The sequence below is a fragment of the Polypterus senegalus genome, chromosome 10, assembly GCF_016835505.1.
Source record: "Polypterus senegalus isolate Bchr_013 chromosome 10, ASM1683550v1, whole genome shotgun sequence".
Classification (NCBI taxonomy): Eukaryota; Metazoa; Chordata; class Cladistia; order Polypteriformes; family Polypteridae; genus Polypterus; species Polypterus senegalus.
In genome coordinates this window covers 168385954-168405674 of record NC_053163.1, presented here as the reverse complement: position 1 = coordinate 168405674, position 19721 = coordinate 168385954, and the positions used below count along the sequence as shown (strand labels likewise).

Genomic DNA, 19721 nt, shown 5'->3' with positions numbered 1-19721 from the left:
TTGGAGAACGATAAAATGTGAAAACTTTTTATAAGCACTATAAATTAGAAGACTAGAAGCCACTAAAGCTGCCATTTTACAATCAATTTTGTTTGTTAGTTAATGGATTACACAATGATCGTGATGAATACACGTTGGAACAAAGAAAATAATAGTACTAGTTCAGTCCTGGGGGACCAGCATGGCTAGCAGGGTCTTACTTCTAATTGACAGGATTATTTAGAGAGCTGGTCTTTTTATTCTCTCAATTCCAAGAGATACTATTTAATATTTTGGTCTCCTTTGCTATTCTCTACACAATTTGCCTAATTAATTGTGTCAGAAAGCAGACACTCCTAAATAATAAATAGGGGGCAATGACCTCAGTGACAAAATTCAATTGTCTGGAATCAATACATCTTACAAATCAAAATACGTCCTGATATCTACAATACATATTTGTGCAGTCCACCCAAATTGTTCATATTTTCAAAATCAAAAGTCCTTACATGCGCTATATGGCCAAAAATATGTGGAGACACCCCCCTAAATGATTGAGTTCAGATGTTCTAGCTGCACCCATTGTTAACAGGTTCTTAAAAAGAAGACATAACCGTGCAGTCTCCATTAACACACACTGGGCTGTAGTGAAGAAACTTGCCACTGTCATAGGATGGCACCTTTGTCACAAGTCAGCACTTAATGTAAGTGCCATTACTGTTAGGTGGAAGTGCTGAAGAGCTAGAACAGCTCAGCCATGAAGTGGTAGACCACACAAACACCGAGAGAGCGGGGCTGCTAAAGTACACAGAAAGCACCTGCCCCTCTGTGCTGTCACAACAGACCTCCAAACTGCCTCTGGAAGCAACGACCAACAGAAGAACTGCACATCAGTAGCTTCATGAAATGGGTTTCCATGGTCAAGTGGCTGCACACAGGCCTAAGGCCATTATTAATGCCTACTAGAGTGGTGTAGTAGTCCCCATGCATTCTCCCTACCCAGAATGCTCATGGTCCATTGTTACCACCGTGGGTACTGTAGAAAAAGAAATTATTTTATGTGAGTTCTTTGGTATTTCAAACTTACTGTACTTATTTAATTTTTTAATAAAGTAAAACAATTGTAAAAAGACAATAGAAGCTGAAGAAAAGAAATGCCACACAACAGAATCACTGAAATGCAAGGTGTAGAAAGAGGGCACATACCTGCAAGAAGGATATGCGTCTCCTCTGCTAAAATCTCAGCTCCTAGCTAGTGGATCAGCTCATGGATTTGTGAAACCAAGTGCAGATTGTGTTGTCTGTGATCCCAATATGCAGGAAGTGGATGAAACAGATGAGACAGTCTGGAGGCACAAGAAAGGCTCTGTGGATGATCAGAAGGGCAGCCAAGGAAGCATTCAACAGTTTTGGCCAATGGAAACAAACACTGCCATAGCAGTATGTAAGGTAACGGTATGTATCCGTCCATACACCACCTATGGTTGTCGTCGTCTTCTTCTTCTTCTTCTTTCGGCTGCTCCGCTGTTACCACAGTGGATTACCTTTATGTAAATTTGTATCGATGTCCACATATTGATTTGGCAAAATTTTACACCGGATGCCCTTCCTGACATAACCCTCCCCCATTTACCTGGGCTTGGGACTGGCACGAAGAAACAACTGGTTTGTGCCATCGCCTGTGGCTGGGTTTACTCCTCCTATGGTTCAGCTACCTAAGTCATTAACAGAGGATTTCATCTATTTGTTTATTTAAAACACTCCAATACATTCCTCCACACCCCCAATCAAACTCGTTTTACTCCAATTTCTTGCCAGACTTATTTATTATTTTTTTTTTTAAAGATACCCCCTTCCCCGTCGCCCTACCCCGAACCAGACACAAATCATACCGCTCTACCCCAACAGAAGTGAAACAAATGACAGACGCACACTTTTGCAATCAAATTCTAAATATTAAATACATTAAACACTTAAAAAAAATTACAGATAACATGAAGAAAAGTGCTTTTCAAAAACAAAAAAAAGAGAAATAAAGGTCCCATCGATATGAACCTAAAATGTATATATATTTTTTCTTTTCTTTTTTTTTTTTACAAAATGCGGAAATATTCATTAAGAAAATAAGAGTCACACACACACACACACACACACACACACCCCCTTCCACCCTCCCAAATCATTCAAGTCCAGCATGCCTCATCTTCTGGTGCTCCCAACAGCCATTCATGCATTCCAGCTTACAGAATGGGTGGGCAGCTGCTAAACTGCGGAGGAGTAACGAACAATAAAAATTGCCTTAAACAGTGTACACCTCCGTTGTTCTAACTTCTTAAAACTACTGCATTAATTAAATAATTAAACACTGAAATAAATAAAATGAAACACTTAGAATAAAGACACAAAGAAACAGCTTATAAAACTGTACTTGGCTTCACAAAAGAGTAGAGAAAAAAAAATGTAATAAGTTAAAAATTTACCAATATGGGAAAAAAAAACAGAACAATTCACCTATGCACTTCTTACTTCGTTTTTGTTGCTTACAACACTTGGACCTCTTGGAGGCTCAGCTCTGAGACCAGGCCACCATCCACTGCTCACCACACTGATGTGATTGCACAAATTGGAAAGGCACCACCACACTCATCCAAATCTTTAGGTTATGGCAGGGAACCTTGGTGTGGTGAGTGGTCTCGGCACTGTGGTAGTGGTGTATTTTTGTTTTTCTCCAAGTTGGCAGCTCATTAAAATGCTGTTTTCTAATACTGAAGGACTTCTGCTCAATAACTTGCAATCAAGAGGGACGAATTAAGTTTATACATGAAATTAAGTGGAAGATCTGCACAACTTGCTAGATGGGCCTCTCACTGAAGAGCTTCTAACCTTTCAAGAGGAGTCTTAAAAGAACTGCAGTATAGGACCGAGATGGCCATTAAGCGTCACTCAGCCACACAAAGAGAACAGTGGCTAAGAATTGACGGAAAACGAAGAAACAACCTTCATACCAAAGTTAAAAAACTGATCTGAACAAGACGGACCCCACATTTGGATTAAAAGAAGGGGATTAAGAAACGGAAACCAGTTTAGTGTAGCTTGCAAGCGACAAACAAATGCAGAAATGCAGCGACATCAAACATGAGCCAACGTTTAGCCTCTGCGGGTGTCGAGGAGGTGGGCAACTATGCGGTCCACAAAAGCGGGAAACACTGGAAAACTAAACTGAACGTCTGTGATGCTGGGAAGCAACACCACCCACCTTGCAGCTTTGCCACATTAATGAAGTTTCACTTCTGTTTAGAGGTTTCGCCACCAACCCCATACAGAAACATTTACACGGTAGAAGAACATCAGCACTTCATCCTATAAAATTGATTGTAATTGAATCAAAAATAATAAGTCAGTTAAAAAAAAAAAAAAAAACACCTGTGCAGGACCCCTAAACCCCAACATCCATGGTGGTTCAGAACTCCAAGGGGGTCAGATCCCCAAAGTTACAATCAAACAGTTCACTGATCCCTTCCTGAGGTTCCAGCCCAAAGTGGTACTCGCTGCTGTGAGGAGGGGACAGGCTGATGAAGGACTCGAGGGGTAAGGGTGGCAATTCGTCAACAGTCTTGTCCAGGAGGAACTCTGATAACGGCAGTGGAGAGAGGCCGGTAATGTCAGCAAACGCTCCCAGTGGGGACAGATTGCTCCCTGTCAGCAGCATCTCTGCAGCAGGAAAATACAAAGCAAAAAAAAAATTATAAATTGCACACACATAAAAAAAAAAAAAACAGAAAAAATCAAAAACACAGCCAACGGCACTTTCAGGGAGTGAAAACCAGATTGTGGGTAACACGTGTTCTAGCAAGCGCTTGGCAACAAACACTTACTGTACGGGTGACATTCCAAATGAGTAATATTGCTGGAAATGAAGGCCTGGATTTTGTCTGGACAGGCAACCCTTGGATCAAAAAGTTCAGTACCTCCCGCACCCCAAAGGCTTCAGCTGGCAAGTGTGAGCCTGAAGGATGTGTGACCTGCACTGGACTGGCACCCTGAGCCCTATGCCACTGAGCCGGACTCCCAGTCACGTTTAACTCGATCAGCGGGTTGGTAAAGGATGGGTGGAATTCCAGGAATTAATTTTTTGTGTGGGTGGGGATGATGAACAAAATGCAGGATGAAAAGCAAAAGAATCCGGTGGAGCAATAAGGGCCACATTCAGACAATTCCGCACCAGCATTTTCCAGTCAACAGGTATGGAAAGATTATTTCTTTCAAAATGTAGTGCAGTTTAACTACATTGCAATACAATGCATATGCATGTGTTGCATGTAATTTTGCCACGGATTTATCAACCAAATATTTCATTGCTTTTCACTACAGTGTACAATTTTTGCGTTTAAAACGCAATACAAAAGCATATTGCATTTTTATTCACGTCCATAGATTGAGTGGCATAACTAAAACCAAACCAAGCATAATGCATTTCACTTACTAGCTGCTTCATGTGTATTGCGTTTCGATTCGAGAACACACATTGATCTTAATAAAATGGAATGTAACCAAATGATCAATCAGTGTCCAAAGGTGGGGCAAAAAGAAAGTCAACAGTTGGGGTGCAAGGTGTTCCAATCATGAGCGTGTTCACCCAGTACTAAAAAGATGGTGAATGGGGAGTTGGTAAGGTAGGGGATCTGCCATTTCATTGAATAGGTGGAAGCTGGCATTGTAAATGAGGACTTCATTCTCTTTCGTGTCGACTGATTGCTGGCAAGAGCCGATGTAAGAGAAGCAACAACATGAGAAGAATTTCCAGCTTCTACAATAACAACATCTACAGAAAGCATTCGAGAGCTACGATTATGAAGAAGTGGCCTGTCCATGCACTGATATTCGCTTAAATACGGTTTGTAAATATCTGCAGATGGGAATGACAGTAAAGGCCAATCCTAAAGTTCTGGACATATTGGTCAGGGTTATCAGAAGACGAATGGAACAATAGGATTTGGTATGAGGCAAGTAACACATTATTTAGACAACTTGACATAAGTTTGCTCTTTCAGCAAAACTCAAGACTTGGGACCCACTGGAGGTAATAGAAAAAGACAGAATGAAAGCAAAGACGAGTGTCACCATGAACTATTCTATACATCCTCTGACACACACTGCGTACTTTCAGCAAATGTGTGTCAAGAAACGCAGCTTGTGCTTCTTTATCAAGAGCAAAATGCCTGCATAGTGCCTCACTGTGACTGTCAAGTCAGAAGTTCTTTTTTCTTTCTTTCTTTTAAATGTACTTTCCTTTTAAGCCATTCTGGTGTGTGTTCAGACCATAGAAATACACACACACACAAGCACCAATACCATACATACTTCTCAATGCTTCATTTATTCACTCCACACTGGCGAAGCTTGTGCTTGCTGCCAGAACACAAATGTTTAGAAGTGAAAAGCCTCCTATCATAGCTGTTGGTGTCCCTTGCCCCATCTTTTGACGACTTTCAGTTTTGGCATGGTCAATGTGTGGTCTTGAATCAACATAGCAATACACTGGGAGCAATTGCTAAACGAATTGCAACACGTTTGGTTTGCTTTGCTTTTAGTCAAGACACACACTCTACACTTTTGTATTGCATTTTAAACCGGCCCAAAATCGCATGCCATAGTGAAAAGTAATCACTCATTTGGTTGGTAGGTTTTAAATTATCACAGAACAAAACTCCCAAAGTGAAATACAACGTGTTTCTATGCATTGCATTCCAATGTAGTTAACACACTCCAGTGCCTTTAATTTTGCTATGAACAAGTTTCCATAATCAGGCACCAGGCATGAACACATTCTGGAGGGGCTGATGGTCCAATACAGGGCACCTGTAATCACACTGGATCACACTACAGAGTCACATCAGTAATGTGGGAGAAGATGTGAACACCTGAACCAAAATACCCCACGAACACCACGGGATTGTGCACCAAAGAAGAGCGGCGAGCAGTGATCCGCTTTTAATGAACTGAAGGTGTACTACGGGTTGAAATTTTTACCACTGGGAGCAGAAACCCACCACAGTTCGACATGTATGTGGGGAAAGTCGTACAGCCAACCCAACCAAAATGTTCACAAAAGTGTGGATAATTATTGAGATACCCTGGCTAATAGGCTGCTTATGAAGTGTTCTTCTTGCACACACAATATGCAGTGTTGATTTCCTATTATTATCATTGCTGTGTTACAGTGTTTGCTTTCCCTTTTTATTATGGTATGCTTAATGTTGTTTTCATTCTTGTGCTACACAAATCTGTGAGAAAGCATTCTGGGGCAATGCCAGGAGAAAGTTTATCCCAAGATTTCTAGAAATGGTCTGGTCAAGTTCCTAGTTTGTTATGGACTGGGTTATTACACCAAAACAGTATTATCTTAAAAAGTTACAAAAATGATAGTATTTAGAGATCCTACAACAGTCAGAGCACCACAGTTGCAGATCTGCTCAACCCTGGGACTTCTAAATTGCGTCCCTCCATAACCTCGGACACTCTAAATGCATCTGGAGAAGACAGCAGCCAGAACACCAAGAGCACCCTCGGTAAATGCTGCATTGATCTCCGTCTACTTATCGGGGAGCCTGGCTGTAGATTTGTACGCTGAATGATTCTTTAACACCAGCCGAGAATAAATAAATTACTTGTGCCTAGTTTAGTTTTGTTGCCATTGTTGCTCTGAGATAGAACCGTGAAAAGAACGACCTTCCCATGGTACACGTCCTTGGTCCATTTTAACGCACACTTAATATTATGGCAATGCTACATTGATTACGTGGAATAACTCACCGAGTCTGTCAGCCCGACTACACCCCCCCCAACTCTCCCTTCAGTTCCACACAATGTAGATTTACCTTGTTCGCGGGGTGGGGTGGTCTTCTCTAGAGAAACCAATGAAGTCACAGCATGTGACGTGTTGGGGGGACTGCATTCCAAAGATGTGCCCAAACACAAGGTGCTGCTCGAGTGCTCCCGTGGAGCTTGTTTTACTGGGGTGTTACCCATCACAGGACTGCATTCTTCAGAGCCATCCTCCGGGCATAAAAAGACCTCGATGGGACCACGGGTGCTTTTCAAGGAGACCTGTAGGCCCTGTGGGAGAAAAGAGAGGAAGATTACACGTGTCGTATATAACCTCTATCGCATAATGCCAAAATTCAACATGAACAGCTTAAAGAACCTTACCATTTATTTTCCGTATATGTACAGATACATCACACAACGGAGTACAATTTTATTGAATTTATTAAAAGCGCGTAATATTCCTTACAATCAAGTCAAACTCAACAAAACAGTTTCATGTCAATGCCTGGACAGTAGACATGCTAAAAGATACAAGCGGATTCAGAGGCAGTAACTGAACTGGCAACCTTGCGCTTCAGTGACCTGTGCCTCAGCCACCACACCTCACTGTTGAACACCGAGACCGTGTCTGGTTAGGAAGCAGTTTTTCCTTCAGAGAAAGGACGACAAGGGAGCAGATGGGCTCTCCCTTCTGAATGTAATGACCAGAAAAGGAATGCCTTTTGGACATCATTGACATAAGAACCCAAGTCCAAACTATGACTTCTACTTCATGTTATAATGTCTTCTGTTTTACTGCAGAGCCAGCAATGTTAAACAACAGAGGTGCGTGTGTGAGCTCAGTAGTGGACTGAAAGAGACCCACTTACCATCAGAACAACGTCAATAAGAACAGGACATTCAGACCAACAGCAGCACCAGTCCTATTTGCCTAACGTCTCCAAAAAACATCAGGATGACTTTTGAATGTCCCTAAAGTCCTGATGTCCACAACTTGTATCTTACTCCATGGGCCTCTTTCTAATACAGCAGTTCTCAAATTCCATCCTGGGGACCCCATATGGCTGAAGGTTTTCATTCCAACAAAATTCAGTTTTTAATTAGATGCCTAGTCTAAAGAAGCACACCTGCTACTATGTTTTGGGGTCAATATTGAAATGACAAGACTCAGTGTAGAAAATGTTGACTAAAAGTTACGTACGTTACATGGGGATAACAGAAATGTGAAGCATTAATAAATTGAAATAACGTGAATGAAATAACAAAATGAAAAAACAGTCAATTGTCATCATTTTGACTTTAACAGCCACTTCCCAGGTATACCCAGGTTAGGTTAGGCCGGGCCCCCCTCGCCCTCCCACCCCAAAAAACCTCCTTCCTCCACACTCAGTGTTCCTGGGTATCCCTTGGTGATCCATATTTTTCATATCATCACCAATCCTGTGACTCCAACTGATTAAAATGGGAGGGAAAAATCGATGAACGGATAGTAAATTATTTATATTTTTTGCTACTCATTTTACTTTTATTGTTTCCCTTTTCAGATGTTTCTGTACTTCACATTTAGTTTGATATGTTCCGCGTCTCATGAAAAGGCAGGATGTCACAAACCTCAGAGTCCACAGTCAGATAAGGCCCTTGAGCTTAAGGTGTCTCTTGAGCTCAGCAATGAGGCCAATGAAAGGCACCATATAGAATGAACATGAATTTGGCTCAGATTAGTGTGCTAGCCTGCTTGTTAACAAACATGATGTGCCGTTAGTTCCACTCTGAAGTACAGGACGGTGCAACAGGAACAATGCCACTATGTTGAGACTAATAGGCCACTGCAGTTACCACTTTACAGCTCTGGTTTTTCTTTACTTGAGGTTTTAATCCCCATTAAACACATCAGACTGCCAGCTACATTCCCACTGTTGTGACGGCAGAAGATGCTTTAAACGCGGACTCAAAAGATGATGCCAGACTAACGGAAGAGTTGCATGGTGGGTCAGTTCACCCTCCTGCTTGACAAAAAAAAAAAAAAAAAAAAGAATGTAAAGATGTAAATCCACCCGGTGCTGTTGTTTAAACAGATGTTTATCACGTGTGGCAACAGCCAGACTTATTGCAACATGACCACAGGCCGAGAGAGGAACAGAGAGGAAATAGCTGACACCTTTTAGAGAGAGTCTGCTCTGATTGGGTGAATACTCGTCTAGCTTGTGTCAGGGCACTCACAGGACCAGCCCAGACAGCTATGATAGCAGAAAAGTAGAAGGCTAATATCAGAGGTGCTGTGTAATGTAATGTGTATACATCAAGCAGACTAAATTAATAGACCGGCAGGAAAGGCACTAATATGATAAACAGAACATATTCAGGGTATCTGACGTTGTTTACAGCAAACTGCATATTAGCCAAAACGGTCTCGTTTCTCTGCCTCCAGACCAGTACCCAGAATAAAGGTTGGTCATCTTCTCAGGACAAAGCCCGATACATCCACGCCAGAGCACATGCCACAGGCCTCCGATTTATGAATCTCCTGCCCCTCCATCAGGCAGCCGGCCTCTAATTTCTCCAAGACCAGACGCTCTCATGTTAAGTGTCTCTCTCCACATCATTTAAATCTCAGATCACACTGGACTCGTCTTGTCCGATTTTATTTAATTCAATTAACTAATTTATTTAACATATAAAAACGGACCTGACTGATCCTGACATGACCACAAGACTTTGATTTGCCATTTCTTACTTAGGCTTTACAATATATCAAGTGGTTTTTTTTTTTTTTGCTTACTGTTACAATTTTCAAACTTATTCTCATTTCCTTTGTAAGGTGATTCATAACTGCAAAAGGTGAACATCCTGTATCGGGCAATGAGTGCGGGCCTTTACTTTCCAGTCCCAGCACTAGACGCATCCAGACAGAGTTGAGGCAAAGTGGTTGGCTGCCATGGCAGGAAGCTCCTTGTATCTCATCTAACCTCAAAGCCTCAGGCGCATTGCATCTTCCACTTTCTGAGACTCTCAAACCTGTAAGCAGAAAGGTTCAAATGGCAGGGCATGACGCGAGACAAGTTGCATGACACACTCACCTCACTGGGGTCCAACACTTGCATTTGCGTCTCTGCTGGAGCCTTCACCACCATCACCAGCTGGTCTGGAAGGTCAATTGCCTGCCTTAAGTCCTGGCATTTGACATATGCCAATGTGCAGCATTAAGAAGTGTTAACTCATTTTTAGCAAATCTTCAGTGGAGACATTCAAGCACATTGATCTATTAGTAACAGAGCAGAATGAATCAAATTCAGAGGTGGGTGTGAGAGGGTGGTAGCAGGGGATTTGCCAGGGGCAAAGGCACCAACAGGATGACAGATCTACTGTCCACACAAGATCTCCAAGCAGGTTGCTGGTTGTAAAAGTGTTGCCCATGTGGAACGACTAAGACCATCAGTGGGTGGTGTGCCCAGGGGCATCAGCATAGGAGAGGTAGAAAACAAGAAGTGTTCCACCAGGGCACAATGGGGCATGTCACCTGAAACTTGTATAGAAAGAGATACCAGGAAGGAAACACCAGAGGCATCACCACCACTTAGCCACTAGATGGCGTATGGTGCCAAAGCAAACAAAGGGATGCTGTCAGAGAGGCCCAACAATTTAAATACAAAAGAAAACTCAGAGGTGCAGATATGCCACATGAAGCTCTGGGTTTCAAAATAATGAGTACTGTAACTAAATTACTTTTAAAAGCAACAATTCCCAGCACTGCTCTCTGGTGACCAGCACTTTACCGTGTAGGATCCTAAACTGACAGAAGGCATGCAGAGGGGGTTTCATTTTAAAAGGATATTTCTTATTCTGTGGATCGTCTGTGAGCAGCTTTAGCTGTAGGTTGCACTTTGAAATGAGCTCATCCAGGATTTGCTCGTCCCGCGCCAAGTCAGCCACTTCCTTCTTCAGGCTCTGATATTTGGTGGCAGAGACCCTCTCTGAGTTATTGCCACTGGTCAGAGGGAAGAAAAAAAAATTAAAAAAAAAAAATCACATTATTAAAAGTTTCAAACTTTTCAAAAATGTACTGAGAAACTGTTCAGCAAGGCAGCTTGGCATTAGGGGTGTTAATAGTTTGAAATCAACCTGCCCAATGGAAAGTCCAACGATCAGTGACAAAGAAAACCTGGTGGATCAAGTAGGTCAAACACGTGCGGAATCATTGACTTAACCTCGAGGAGGCCAGAAACACTGTCATGGATACACATTATGATTGAAATCTGACAACCATTGGCACCCACTGAAGCTTAGGGGCTTAGAAACTAATCCAAACCAAATGCCAGCTAGGGATCAAAGAAGAACAGTTTTTGTCTGATTAATGCTGCACTTACATGTTATTGAGGACGTGGTAAATACGATTTTTTAGTCGGGAATTCCATTTGAGTGCCCTACCAACTCAAAAGATATGCATTGGACAAATTGGAGAGAACAAAGCTACCAGAACTCTCCAGGACGTGAAGTAATGCTGACCTTTCAGCTTAAGGCCATGCCACATTAGACGACTTTTCCAGCGATTTTCAGTGGTAGCCTTGGTTTAAGTAATCTTAGCAAGTCGGAGGCAGTCAGAGGGTGTGGTGTTATGGGTCCACAGCTCGTTGAGCAAAGGCCATTCATTTTAATAAATAATCACCGCACGAGGCGGCTTCGTGAGGGGGGCGTTGTTGTAGCGAGCAGCGGGGCGTCGTCGATGTGGCGTTTCTCACCGTGTGCACAGGTGAGGAACTGCCCACATTCGTGATTGCTCCCGTGGCTAATGCTGCAGCTGTGATGGCCCCTCACGTTTTTAAAAGAAGCGCAAGTCGGTTGGGGAGAGGAGGAGAGAGAATCGATCGGAGAGAAAAGAAAGAAACGTTCGGAGAGAGAATCGGAGAGAAAGGAAAGGAGAGGGCGGAGGTTACAGGGAGCGTGGAAGCAAGCGGTGCAGGAGAGAGCGGACAGCGGAGCGTGTGGTGAGCGCGCGATCGAGCGCTCGTGGGCAGCTGCAAGGAAGCTGGGTGTTAGGCCGACACCCAGGTGTTTGTGTAGATGTTGCTCCGCTGAGTGATCTGGTAGCGGGAGTGACAAGGTGAAGCGACGGGCCGCAGAGGCCATGAAAAGGCAGCGGAAGTCGGGAGACTTGGTGATGGAATCCCCAACGTGGGCGACCTGGCCGTTGAGGGTAATCAAGTCTCGGGGACTGGGATGAGTGCCAGACCGAAGCCAGGGATCGGGAGGTCTCCAGTCTCGAGCGTGTGATGTAGGAGGGCAGCTGCAGAGGCGTCTTGCCTGCTGCTAAGCCCGTCGGGATAAGCAGGTGAGGCATACAGAAAAGAAGCACCAAGCTTATTTGTTGTTGTTTTAAAGACAGCTTCCTGATCATTTTAACCTCTCGTTTTTAAAGGATTGTTTTTTTTCCAATGGTTTTAACCTCCACGTGTTCTTTTTATGGATTATTTATTTAATGAACTGTGAAGAACTGCACTATTTATTGGAACACTGTTTTGATTTGTTGTCTGTTTTAATAAAAGCACTTTTGCACTTTCTACCTTCCCCTTGCTCAGTAATTTGCCTCCATTGACTAGCTCACTTTCGGTTACATTATCGGCGGTGTTGGGTTCAAGGGTTCCCAAACATCAATGGGAGCGTGGAGCCTGAACCCACATCGTCACAGAGGGGCATTCCCGTGAAGCCAACCGTGTAATGTGGCATGCCCAGTGACTCACTCCAACTAGTCTGCTGTTCAAACAAACATGGCTCATTGGAGGGGTGGGCTTGTGTGAATGCGTGCGGACAATCAACAAATGCTCATCTGGAAGTACAAAGCATATATTGAAGAAGAATAAGGAATGCAGGTGTTTTATACCCCAAAAACAAATAAAGAACTTGTCTGTCTGATGTCTCATGTTTTGCATCCAACAACAGAATAAAAGAAAAGGTCCAGGATTGCAGCTGAACCTGCCATACCTGTTAACTCATCTTACAGTACAGTCAGGTGGCATGTTATTGGCTGTCACAAAAAGGGGCTGAAAGTTTGGCAAGCAGTCGCTAAATGAGACATGGCCAGCAATTTTTCAGCTGTACAGACTGACATGGTTTGATGACGAGGTCAGCAACTTCTGTTGGCAAGTCTGACACACCCAATGACTAGAAGTCATGTAATGCGACATCGGTTTTAGTCAATTGCATAAAAGGTGCATGGGAATTGCATAACCTGGTGCATGGGAAATGGCATTTTTTCTTGTGGTTGAATTGCAACCAGAATCTTTAAATATTTACAAGGTGCATGATTTTTGTCGGCAAACACAGAGAGCCACTTACAGCCACTGGATGTTATTCTTGGACTTCTTGGTTATTAGCTGGATCCCCTCAAGTACATTTGTGATGTCATAGATGCGCCTCTTTTGAACTTTCAGTATCTGCGAAGCCACATTGAGGTCCACCACGCCATCAGGGGACTGAGACAACAGCTCCAAAAAGCGTTTGGTTGTCAGGTTCAGGGAAGTGTCATAGCGAGACTTTTCTCCGGGAGACTTCAAACCTGGATTTTAGAAAGAACACTTGTTAACATCTCTCTCTATATAATATCTATCTATATATACACATACATACATATATAAATACATACTAGGGGCTCCGCCCCCTGTTCGCTTCACTCGCCCACCCCCAGGTTTGGTTTACCGGATATACAATCTAAAGAGATTGCTATTTTCATGGGAATTTTTATACTTGCATTGTTTTCACTTTAAAACTTTTGTAAAAACAATACTTGTTGTTTATTTCCGGCCCCGGGCATGGTTAAATCTCTTTCTTGTGGGACGTATAATGCAAGCTAAGGAGTAGCAGTTGGATCATTTGCTGGCGCGTTGCGGCTTCTGCTCATCGATCATTTAAAAGCCTGTACAGCAACTGTCCTTTTGCCACTTCACATCTCTACCGCTCGCGTTGTGTGTGTGTGTGTGTGTGTATATGTGGGGGGTTTTTGGGGGGGGTGGTTGTGATGGGTTTGTCGGCTGACGGCATGCTAAGGGGAAGCGGTTGGATCATCTGCTGACTTGCTGCTGCTGGCGAGCTGTGTGTCGTTGTTTTAAGAGCTCGGAGCACATGAAGTGTGTCTGCCAAAAGCATTTCCAACAACTGATAGGTTAGATGTCCGTAAACTTGTTTTAAATGTTGTCTTGCGCGACGTTAAGAGTGTCTCTCACGGGACATCAAATTGTCTTCAGAGAAGATCACGTCTTGTCTCCCTCCCAAGATTTTTTTTTTTATAATAGAAATATATACTTTATCTTTACAAGAGAACTACTTAACAGATTAAGATTGGGTTTTCTTTTCTATAGTTTGCTTGAACATTCCCATTGATTTTGCGACTTCTCTCATCGTGCTAAGTGTCACAGTTTCCTTGCGGTACCGATTTATTTGCATGAATCTGAGAGACACAAACTGCAGGCCTGGTCCTCCTCACTCATGCACTAGCCTTGGGGTGTGTAGCTTACCTCTGCTTAGCAAGCTAACGACAGAACTGCTTAACGGATTTAGATTGGGTTTTTTTCTACAATTTGCTTGAGCATTCTGGTTGATTTTGCGACTTCTCTCATCGCGCTAAGAATCATAGTTCGCTTGCAGGTATATTCGTACTAATCTGAGACAGAGGCTATGGGCCAAGGAGAGTGGGAAGCTGGGCAGGGCCCTCCTCACTGTCCTTTTTCACTAATATGCGGGCGGAGCCGCAGGGGATGGCTAGTTTTATATAGTTCTAAAATAACTTTCAGAAAGACTGATGGATAAGTAAGGCACATTTATGACAAGTTTCGTCTGTCACGTATCTGTCTTACACAGGACCTCATATGGCCGTCTTTTTAAGTTATACAGTCTTTTCTTGTCTGCCCATCTTAGAGTGTGTCTTGTAATGATAAGACAGACAGATAATGTAAAAGGCAAAATATCTGAGAGAAAGAAACAAAAGGCACTATATGATTTATTTTATTATCAACAGTCTTATCTTGGTGTTAGTGTGACATTGTGACAGCTACCAGGGGTGTGTAGTCAAAAGCAATTATTGGGTGACTGGAATCAGAGACTCCGACTAAATGTATAAATTGTAACTGAATATGTTAAAATTTCCAATTTGTCATATACTAATTCAAATAAACAATTTTTTTCTTCTAGTCTTTTAATACATTTTTTTTTAATTTTTAAGTTTTGTCTTTTGTTTAATGTTACTCAAAAACAACAATGGCAATGCTGCAGCCTTTAAACCCAAACTTTAATAGGCTGGGGTGCTAAAAAGTAGCCTGGGGCCTCATGTATAACGGGTGCGTACGCACAGAAATGTTGCATAAGAACGTTTCCACGTTCAAATCGCGATGTATAAAACCTAAACTTGGTGTAAAGCCATGCACATTTCCACGGTACCTCATACCCTGTCGTACACAAGTTCTGCGCTCGGTTTTGCAGACTGGCAGCACCCAGCGTCAAAGCAGTGCTACTGTTCCTGTGTGGTTACCCTTATCTCCACATTCCTGATGTGGCTTTATAAATACGCTGAAACAAACCGCATATTGTTTATTAGTGTAATGCATCCGATTGTAATTAACCTGTAACAATATAATGGTCCAGAGAATAGCCATAGTATTCCAAATACCATAACTGCTTTAGCGTTGGTACTGTCACTGCACCTTTTTTTTCTTCTTTCAGCTGCTCCCGTTAAAGGTTGCCACAGCGGATCATCTTTTTCCATATTACTCTCACTGCACCACTCGGAGTATTTATATTACTGTATCTGAGTGGGGAATCACAGCAGCAGCTGATCGGAAAGAGAATTATCGGGTTTCATGGTGGCTCTAAAATCCGTACTCAACCCTACTCTCTCTTCTGTTCTTTTCCCGGTTTTCTGTGGTGGCGACCTGCGCCACCACCACCTAATCAAAGCACCGTGATGTCCCTACATTGATGGATTAAAGGCCAGAAGTCCACGTGACCATCATCGAGTCCTTCCATGAGAACCTTGAATACAATGAGGACAGATCATTTACGTTAGGTAGAATGCCTAGAGGGGGCTGGGTGGTCTCATGGCCTTGACCCCCTGCAGATTTTATTTTTTTCCAGTCAATCTGGAGTTTTTTTGTTTTTCCTGTCCTCCTTGGCTATTGGACCTTACTTTTATTCTAAGTTAATGAGTTTCGTTTTATTGTAATTCTTACTTTGTCTTTTTTCTCTTTCTTCATCATGTAAAGCACTTTGAGCTATATTATTTGTATGAAAATGTGCTATAGAAATAAATGTTGTTGTTGCTTTCCGTCAACATTGTCAATACACTACTGTGTAAAGGTTTGGGGTTGTAACCCAGAACTGAACTTTAGGAATGCCAGTACCTTGTAACATGTGTGAACAGACAGTAGTTAGAAATGTTCACGCTAATTGGTTATTAGAGAAACCTATGACTAATTAAGGATACGTTGAGGGAGTTTACCATTTGGACTTTGAAGGAATTGCTGCTGAAAATGGTGCTTTGCAGTCACATAAGAATAACAAGTTAGAAATCAGTCATGTCAAGCAATAATAGGAATTATACACCCTACTGATGCACTGGCTACAATTTAAAATCAATGTAATGGTATCCTCACAATAAAAGGGATCAATTTCTATCAAAACCAAAATTCTGAGTGACCCCAAATCTTTGTCTAGTTCTGTATTTTTAGTTTAAATTACAATTAGAGTTGTTGGAGTCAGTGGTATCATAAATTGAGGAGTCAGGGGTTTATTCGACAGACTCCACAGCCCTGACAGCTGCTTTTCATTACAACCAACTCTTTTAATTCAATGACAACTACTGGTTTGAACTAAACTCTTAAACTGACCAGGTCATTTTAGCCATCAGTCTACAAACATAGAAATAATTCATCTGCCATCTGTAATCAGTCTGAACTTCTCTCAGTAACAAATATAAAAAGGGAAACAAACTGTGTGACTAAAGATAGTACAAAAAAAAAAAAAAAAATCAGCAGAATAAAACATGCAGAATTTAGCACAATAGAATACGATCAAGCCTAATGGTGTTCTTAGATAAGCAGTCAGATGGTCAGGGTGGTTTAGTCGGTTCATGACACTGTAGGAAGAAAGAAACAGTTTAATCCTAATTCAGCCGAAGGAAAGCGTATGCCGATATATAAACAAATACTACTGGAAATGATATTTATAAGAAAGGAAAGACAGCTGACAGAAACGAATAAAAGCACAGGGTGGGTATTCACCCTGAAAGGCTGCCTCCTAGTAAGTGGCACCATATACGTCAATGTTATATAAAATAAATAGGTGTCTGCTTCTGCCCAAACAAGCTTTAGTTTTAAAAGGTTAGGCTGTGTGCGGACATGTGGTGGGGCTACTGCAGCCATCAGCTAACAGCCATTGCAGGCACAGGGTAAATAAATCAAATGTAGCTTCCCTGAAAAGAACTGACACAAAAATATTCAGTTTTTGCTTAATTATAATAAAATAATTAATAATAATAATATAATTTTAAACACCCTGCAAAAATTTCCCTGAACGATTCTTTCTCACTCAAATCTCATCGTCCTTTTAAAGTCAATTAAACATCATAGCCTATAAAACTCCAGGGTGACACTGGGGGTCTCACAGGTTCAGCATGCTGGATTTGAACCTTTGTCTGTATGGGGTTTGTATTGCTCTTTCCACCTTTGGGGGGCACTACTTTTTCTCCCTCCAGAACCATCAAAACACGCATTTTGAGTTAACTGGCATTTAGAAACTGGCTCAGTGAGGGAGGGCACACTTCAATACACTGGTGCCCCTGCTGGGACATGCTCTGGACCCGTTCACCCAAGAGATTTAGAATAAAATGAACTTGAGAATGTCTTGTTAAAAACTAAATGACTGTAAGTCTACAATGTCCTCTACTGGCTCAAAATGGTACTGCACCATTGCATTTTTTCCCCAAAAAAGAGACAGACACCTATTACAACTTTTAACATGTCTACACACCGATTTTCATCAGGTCTCTACTGCTACCTTGTCGAACTTGCCAGCTGACAATGGCACAGGACCCGTCTTATGCTGCCTGGAGAACTCCCTTTAGTGAAGCTGTCTGCAAGCTTGAATTCCTAAGACCCTCAGGTAGTCCCAGTCTGCCCCTCGCAGCATGCAGAGGTTAGTGTTATAATACTACTATTCAAACGTCTCCTGCCGGGTCATGGTCTGGTTCTGTACCACCCACACACCCATTCTGCTTATGCATATGCCCTGCCAAAAGGGGAACTCTTCATTCAAATAGATAAAATCCCATCACTTAATTGTCCAAGTTAACCTAATCCTGCAGATCAACATCCAATGATTGAGATGGAAGTGCCTGGCCCAGCTCCTCAGTTAACCAAATCTGATTAACGCAACAATGTACAAGATTTGAAAATAAGACACATGGGAAGTGAAATTAGACTTCAAAGCTTCTTTACCATGTATGACGGGACACTGACCTCTTTCAGATGAGCGGCCTCTGCCCCTAGAGTAGTGCCTGGGTTCAGCAACATACTGGTGATCTGTCTCCAAGTCAAGTTTCCGTTTCACCTACACAAGACAAGTAGTAACACATTTAAATGCAAAGGCTACCTTAATAAAAAGTGAAATAAAGCACCTTAAAGTCAGCTTTTTAGCAGTTTTAGGATACTTGAATACTGGGTGGTAAACTTCACCTCTGCTCAGCACTTAAAGGTGAAGTTTCAAATCAGTTACCTTTTCACAATAATGAAATACACTTATGTGCTACAAGAAACTGTCTTCTAGGCAACTACTTTATTGAGAAACAGTTATTTTTAAATTTGCCATTACTATTAGTATTTATATATTTTCATATTCTATTACAAAGAGGAATCAATATTGTCCACTTCAATAATGGAGGTACTTAAGAAGCCAGTGAAAGGGATTTCTGTTTCTGCCGTGGTGTCATATACATGTAAGTATCAAATATCTTGATATTTCACTGGTATTGGCATCAGAAACAAATATTCTGGTATGGTGACGTCTTTAGTTAAGATCCTTTTGTGTTGATCAATTTAAAGTTGCTTTGTTTACCGTATATTTAAACTAATCTGTATTTTTAGGTTTGCACATTTTGTAACTTGTCCAGCTTATTTATGACATATCTAACATGTGAACTTGTTACAGCACTCTGAGCCTGCACTCACTAAAGACCGCTATTCAAAAATCAACTTGACTCGACTTTGCCACAGAAAGGCTCCCTGCTAATACCAGTCATTCCAAGATTGCATTTTATGTGCCAGGCAGCATGGCAGCACAGGGCCTAACGCGGCTACCTCACAGATCTACCACTCTGAGTTTACAATCAACAGCCAGCTACTGTCTGTGCGGACTTTGCATGGTCTCCCCATGTCTGTGTGGGTTGTCCTCAGGGTACTCCAAGTATTCTCCGACATCTCAATGAGTTAATTGTGTGTTATCACTGGCACAGATGACAAACACACACACACACAAAAGAGGCCACCAATTCATGTTCTCAACTCTAACTTCAGACTGCTGAGAAAAGTTTGAATGTATGGGATATTCTAGAGTGAAAATTTGAAAACAAAAAAAAGAACATCTCTTTCAGAAGAGGCTTCCTTCTTTGCGGTCATGTTCATTTAGGCTCTTCTGCTGGTCTCTCATTGGCAGTCCGTCTTCCATTCAATGTCAAGATGAATTACATATACATACATAATTTTATTTATGTATATAAACTCTCATATACATACATATACAGTATTTTATATATCTCAATTAGCAAAATACCTGCGCTTTGCAGCGGTAAAGTACTGCATTAAAATTTTTATTAAGAAGAAAATTAAACCTTTTAAAACTGAGGGAAAAATATACCAGTAATTATCTGTTAAGGATCT

The 19721-nt window shown here is 41.9% G+C and overlaps 1 protein-coding gene across 1 annotated transcript in view; it reads right to left on the bottom strand.

Moving 5' to 3' along the window:
• Nucleotides 1–2008: 2008 nt before the first annotated feature.
• The window catches only part of e2f1 (E2F transcription factor 1), a 34261-nt gene continuing 16548 nt past the window's right edge, over nucleotides 2009–19721 (bottom strand). The window contains exons 2-7 of the mRNA XM_039767370.1: nucleotides 18306–18396; nucleotides 13138–13357; nucleotides 10640–10792; nucleotides 9885–9999; nucleotides 6858–7095; nucleotides 2009–3690 (exon numbers count right to left, since the gene is read on the bottom strand). Coding sequence (XP_039623304.1) covers nucleotides 3440–3690; nucleotides 6858–7095; nucleotides 9885–9999; nucleotides 10640–10792; nucleotides 13138–13357; nucleotides 18306–18396 — 1068 coding nt within the window. The 3' untranslated portion in view covers nucleotides 2009–3439. The remainder of the gene's footprint in view (nucleotides 3691–6857; nucleotides 7096–9884; nucleotides 10000–10639; nucleotides 10793–13137; nucleotides 13358–18305; nucleotides 18397–19721) is intronic.